The sequence below is a fragment of the Echinops telfairi genome, unplaced genomic scaffold (assembly GCF_000313985.2).
Source record: "Echinops telfairi isolate 266 unplaced genomic scaffold, ASM31398v2 ScPeMD7_7421;HRSCAF=8459, whole genome shotgun sequence".
Lineage (NCBI taxonomy): Eukaryota > Metazoa > Chordata > Mammalia > Afrosoricida > Tenrecidae > Echinops > Echinops telfairi.
This window is the reverse complement of record NW_022111321.1, coordinates 21,512,218-21,518,042: the sequence shown is the minus strand read 5'-3', so window position 1 is coordinate 21,518,042 and position 5,825 is coordinate 21,512,218. Positions and strand designations below refer to the sequence as shown.

Sequence of the window (5,825 nt, the reverse complement as noted above, 5' to 3'; positions counted from 1 at the left end):
CTTGTAAGGAAGAATTGGGATCATGATAATGGGTGGGAAGGAAGCATTTAGGAACTAGAGCAAAGTTGTATGTTTCATTGTTGCTACACTGCACCCTGACTGGCTCGTCTCCTCCCCACAACCCTTCTGTAAGGGGATGTCCAGTTGCCTACAGATGGGCTTTGGGTCCCCACCATGATCATTTTCAAAGCATTCTCTTCCAACTTGAGCCCCTGATATCAACACCCCATTTCTTCCCCCTCCCTCATGAACCCTTGATAAGTTACAGATTATTTTCATATCTTACGACTGTAAGTTTTTAATGTCTGGACAATAGCAGGGCTGGTGGAGATGTGGAGAAATTGAAAGTCTCATCCACTATCAGTATACCAGTAAAAGGTAAACAGGACAACAAATTTTGGGAAAATGATTTAAAAGGGTATTTTTTTTTGTTTTGCTCTGGGGGGCGAGGGGGGAGAGTTTCATAAACCATTTAATTTACCATATAATCTAGCAAGTTTACTCTAAAAAAATCTATCGAAGAATAATGAAAATATGTTTATATAAATAACTATGAAAATATCTAGAGCAGCATTGTTCATAATCATCCCAAACTGGAAACAATATATAAGCATCCATCAGCTGGTGAATACAGAAACAAAATGTGGAAAGTAGTCACAGTAAAAAATTACTGATCAAGCTACAGCATGGAAACGCATTCTGCTAGGTCCTAAGTACCCAAGCTTCTTTGGCCTATGGCCCTCTTTTCAGTAAAAAAAAAAAATTACTCAGTGTGCCCAAGCAACTAAAAGCTTTTGTGCCACAGTGTGGACATCTGCCTTTGCAGCCTGCCTCCCTCCCTCCCAACACTGCTCCATCTCCCACCAGAAGCAGCTATCCTTCCCTTTGCGCAACCCTGCGCTGGGGGAAAGAACTCCAGACGGACCTATAGGACGGGGAGAGCTGCCCCTGGGGCTTCCAAAGCTATCAATCTTTGTAGGAGCGGAAAGCCTATCTATCTATCCTCTCTTCCGTGGAGCAGCTGGTCGTTTTGAACTGCAGACCTTGCAGTTAGCAGCCCATTGTGTAACCCACTACACCAGGGTTTCTGACCTAGAGTGAGTGCATTTTATGATATGGTCCAAGAAAGCTATTTTTAAAAAGACAGATTATGTGTCAGTATAGAGGGAGTTAAAAAGAATACAAGAAGCCATTTTTGCTTTTGAATCTATTTCGGGAGATAAGCTATGTACCAAATGGAGAGAAATAAATTAAAACCATGAATGATACTGTATTTTAAGAAGTGCCACGTAGTGGTACATAAACTATTCAGAGGAGGAAGGCTTTCTTTTTAAGTTTGGTACTACTTGAGTTAGTATTCTAAAATTAAGGAAGGTCTCCACAGATGGGAGATGACAGGATAGTATTGTGAAATACCTGGGCTTTGTCTCCAGATGGCCAGGATGCAAATCTTGGCACCTGTTTACTAAGGTTATTTAATTTCTTTGTACCTCAGTTTCCTCGTCATTAAATTGAAGTAAAATAATAGCACCTGCTTCAAATGGTCCTGCTGAATTATAGGAAAGCAATGTTACCTCCTTAATTAAAATAAAACTAAGCACCAAGAAAAAAGTTCTCGTGAGGCTTACATGAGGTACTGGGTGTACACTGCTTGCGCACGTGTTACATCTTAGCTGCCGTGACTGTTACCACTGTGGCCACCATGAGGGAACCGACCGGTGCCCTCTGAGGAAAGACCAGTAACAGGGACGAGCTCAGGTTGGCAAGCGGAAGATTTTTACACTTAATGGTAAAAGCTGAGAGAATTCATTCTGATCACATAGAATTTGCATAGAATTACGTAGAATCCAATAGAAATACACGGATTTCTATTTCCGGCAAGAGTTTCAGTCCCAGACACCCGCAGGGGCACTTCTCTGTCCATGGGGTTGCCATGGGTTGGAACTGACTTAATAGCATTGCGTATATACAAATTAGCCCCAGTGCAATTAGTAGTCAGGGTATATGTACATAGTTTCATCATGGAAATTATTTTCAAAGGCATACAAATATATAATTGAATACAAATGTAACCAAAAGTTGTGCTACAATCATTTTAGGAAGATGGCGGGGGTAGGGTATGTGTGTATGTGCAAGAATGTATGTGTATGTCGGAAGGATATCACAGCTAAACTGCAACTTTCCTCAAGAGAAGTCAATTAATAAAGTTTAAAAAAACATAAGGGATAAGTGTTACTTAGAAATTTAAGGTAAATATCAGAAAAAGCAATAGTTTTTAAAAGTTGCATTTGCTCTTGGGAGTAGAATTCAGATTATAGGTTGAGTAGGTTCACCATAGGCCATGTAGCAATATTTCAAATGGGTGTATTACTATTATGGTGATAAAAATTAAGTCAATAATATTAGAAAGTCCACATACAGAAAAAGCATAGCATAGGCTTTGGAGTCAGAATCCTAATTCCAATCCCGGTTCTCCCTCGCATTAACTGATCAACTCATGGCAAGTGATTTAACTCACGGAGCCTCCACTTCATCTATAGATACCTACCTCATAAAATTGCCATGAGGGTTTAATGGGAAAAGATCCAAAGCACCAGGCTATATATTATAAACAAACAATGTTATTTCTCCCTTTTCCGTTTCTAGACTCAATAGAATTTGGAGTCTACGAACTACTTTTAGCACCATCTCCCCAAGAGCTTTGTATTGTTGTCACTCTCACCTACGGAAGTTACTTCCTCCTCACCAAAAAATGTCTCCCATTTCTCCTCACCTCCTCCTTCGTTCCTAGTCATACATTCGGCAAAACAAGAAAATTATATAAATACTCACTGTCTTATAACGGTGTCCAGCCAAGAAGAATTTGCTTCAGGGACTTTTAAACATGCCAAAGCTGAAGCTTTTATAATGAAATCATTAACAGACACTTTGCCCCGACCTTCTAACATCTGCAAAGACAAGAATCCATTACAGTTCCTTAACTTCTCTACACAGAAACTGAAACCATAGAAGCTTGACAAAAGAAGGCAGGAAAGAGGATTCCACACAGAGGAAACAGCAAACGGAAAGAGCCCAAGGCAGCGTTGGGGGTTGAACAACCAATGTGTGTAGAACTGAACTGAGTGAGCAAGTAGAAAAGCAGCAGGAGAGGGAGGGGTCAGAGGCTGGAGAGGAGCCAAGCTCTGTAAAGCTTTACATGCTCCCCTAAGGTGGTTGGCTTTTATTTTCCATTTCCTTGAAAATCTCTTCATGTCATTTTCTCCCATTCCATTCTTAAGGCCACCCTCTAATCCAGATCCTATCACCAGCACGCAAGCCAAAGTTACCATAACTAGCCCTGCCCTGCCATGTGCAGCATGTATCTAACTGTCAGACTTCAAACTTTGTTATCATCACATCATTTTAATGATCAGAACATGTGATGGTTTTAGATTGACTATCTAATTCATCACCCTAACAAACAGAAAAACCCACCTAATTGTCCCTGTAACACACGGCCAGCAAATCCATGGGTTTCAAAGCAGAGCTGCCTTCTGTGGGGTTCCAATGGCTATGACCTTCAGGAAGACCCCAGGCTGAGTTAGCACCAAGTGTTGATCCATTTGTGGCACCAGGGACACCTAAGTACATGGCAGCCCGTCATGGTATGACTGTATGCCAACTTCTAGGCCAATGGAAGCCCTCCCTAGTCTCCATGGTTCAAACAAAATTTTTCTACACTATTATGAATTCTGATGACTTCCTCCTTCTTTAAATCCTTGACCTTTACAAGGCAGTTCAGCAGAACATGAAGAGGCACTACAATCGAGTAGTCTATCAATGAATCAGTACTTGAGCACTTCAGGGGTTGGGATGCCAGCCCTTCCCATCCCCACCTAGTCAAAAATCCAAGAATAATGCACAACCTTCTGTAATATGTTTCCGCCACTGAACCATATGATGTGAATTATATGTAATAAAACTGCTAACATAATTTAATCCACATAATTTATTTCCCCCAAACTTAAACTACTTATAGGTTACTACTGACCAAAAGTCTTACCTATACATAAAAACACTGACATATTTTACATGCTATATGTATTATAAACTGCACTCATATACAAGCTGCATTTTCAATATAAGCTAATATGGCATTTCACAAAAACGCAATGTTTTACACCTACAGGCATAGCTGAAGCAATGGCTTCATCAATGTTATTTTTACAAGAGTCCTTGAGCTGGATTCATTTATCTTGAAATGGCCTGCAAGGGCAGCTGCGGACCTCAATTTACGGACATCACAATTCTCGTGTTGCAGGTGATGGCATGACTGTGCCCTGCTTCTTGGGAGCACGTCCAGTGTTATTCAAGGTTTATGGTACTGCACTGAGCACAATGAAAACACCCAGGAATCACGACTGATCACTTTTCACTAGGACACACAATTTATTGGAGATGAACTGCTCATACTAGATGATCAGTATCACAGAATATTTTTTAAATTCCCATTAAAGTGAGAGCACCAGTAACGTTGAAGTTCAAGTCGTTCAAGAGTCAACTGTATTATTTTTACAAACTGATGTCTTTTTCACATGCATTATCTCCCCAATTATTGCAAACTCACTAAGACCATGCTTTATGCTGTGTTCCCCAAAATACCTTAAAATATACTGTAAGTACTTGACACCTGACTATGAACAAAGCAAGCATACTGTTTCTTACCTACCAACAAACTCAAATTGTTTCAGTGGCTCTGCTAGACTAACATCTGTCAACCAAAGCAATGGCAGCTTTGATAAGTTTTAATCAAGGTTAGTAAGTGGAAATTCTCCAGGATGTTCTCTGCCACTGACATTTTATGGGTAAATGTAAATGGGTAATTTGATGGGTAAAACGTAAATAATGTATTGGGGTAGCACAATTTTTTTTAGGATTTAGATAGACTTTATAGACCTTTTACCTTATTAAGTTCTTTCCGCACTGTCAGAACTTCTCCCATATTTACATCAACAGAAAGGTAATAATGAGGTATGGTTTGCTTAGATTGCATTAACCGCTGTGCAATAACCTAAAACCAAAGAGAATCAAAAGTCAATTACCTTGACTTGATACCTTATTTTTTTTACCTTTCTTGATGTATTTATGCATATTTACATATATTATTGTATCTAAAATAAAGGGTTTTTTGCATAAAATATTATATATTAAAACATGCTATAAGTGTCTAAAAATTATTTATACATTTAAAGATAAAGAAAATTATCAGAACTTTACCAAAGCATTATACCTTATTTAATTCAAGGCTCAGTTTGCCTGCTTCACCCCACTCCCAGTAATGCTTACCCCAAGCATTATTAAAATTGGAAGAATGAAGATTATATCATAATTTCCTACCTTCTAGTTGTTTCTAACCACAACATGCTGATTTGTTTATCCTAAGTACTCAATGACAAAACCCAACATTCCCTGAAACTAAGTATCCAATATTCCCGACTGAAAAAAGGCTATGTTAGTGCTTTAAATCAGGCAGTTTCATCAATGTTGAAGTGCTCCCAGTATGAATTCCTGTTCACAGGGATATTCTTACTCGGCGAATGTTGCTGATCGGGACATCTGTAAAGACACCTGTAGGAACTGGTGCCACACCAGGGCTTGAAGGAGGCACAGCAGCTGCTGGGGCCTATGGGAGAGAAAACATGCTCTTAGCAACTGTGATTTATTCCTAAGTGTTTAATTATTATCTCCTGTCCCCCAAATTAGTACCAGATATACCATCTTTGATTTTGCATGAAAATGACAACATTCACTTCTAAATACTGTTTAGCCATTGAAATAAAAAAAAA

At 39.2% G+C, this 5,825-nt stretch overlaps 1 protein-coding gene across 1 annotated transcript in view; it reads right to left on the bottom strand.

Annotated features, from left to right (window-relative positions):
* DLAT (dihydrolipoamide S-acetyltransferase) overlaps positions 1 to 5,825 on the bottom strand; it is a 31,736-nt gene that overhangs the window by 9,248 nt on the left and 16,663 nt on the right. The window contains exons 9-11 of the mRNA XM_004708970.3: positions 5,570 to 5,662; positions 4,943 to 5,050; positions 2,833 to 2,948 (exon numbers count right to left, since the gene is read on the bottom strand). Of these exons, the coding sequence (XP_004709027.1) occupies positions 2,833 to 2,948; positions 4,943 to 5,050; positions 5,570 to 5,662 (317 nt within the window). The remainder of the gene's footprint in view (positions 1 to 2,832; positions 2,949 to 4,942; positions 5,051 to 5,569; positions 5,663 to 5,825) is intronic.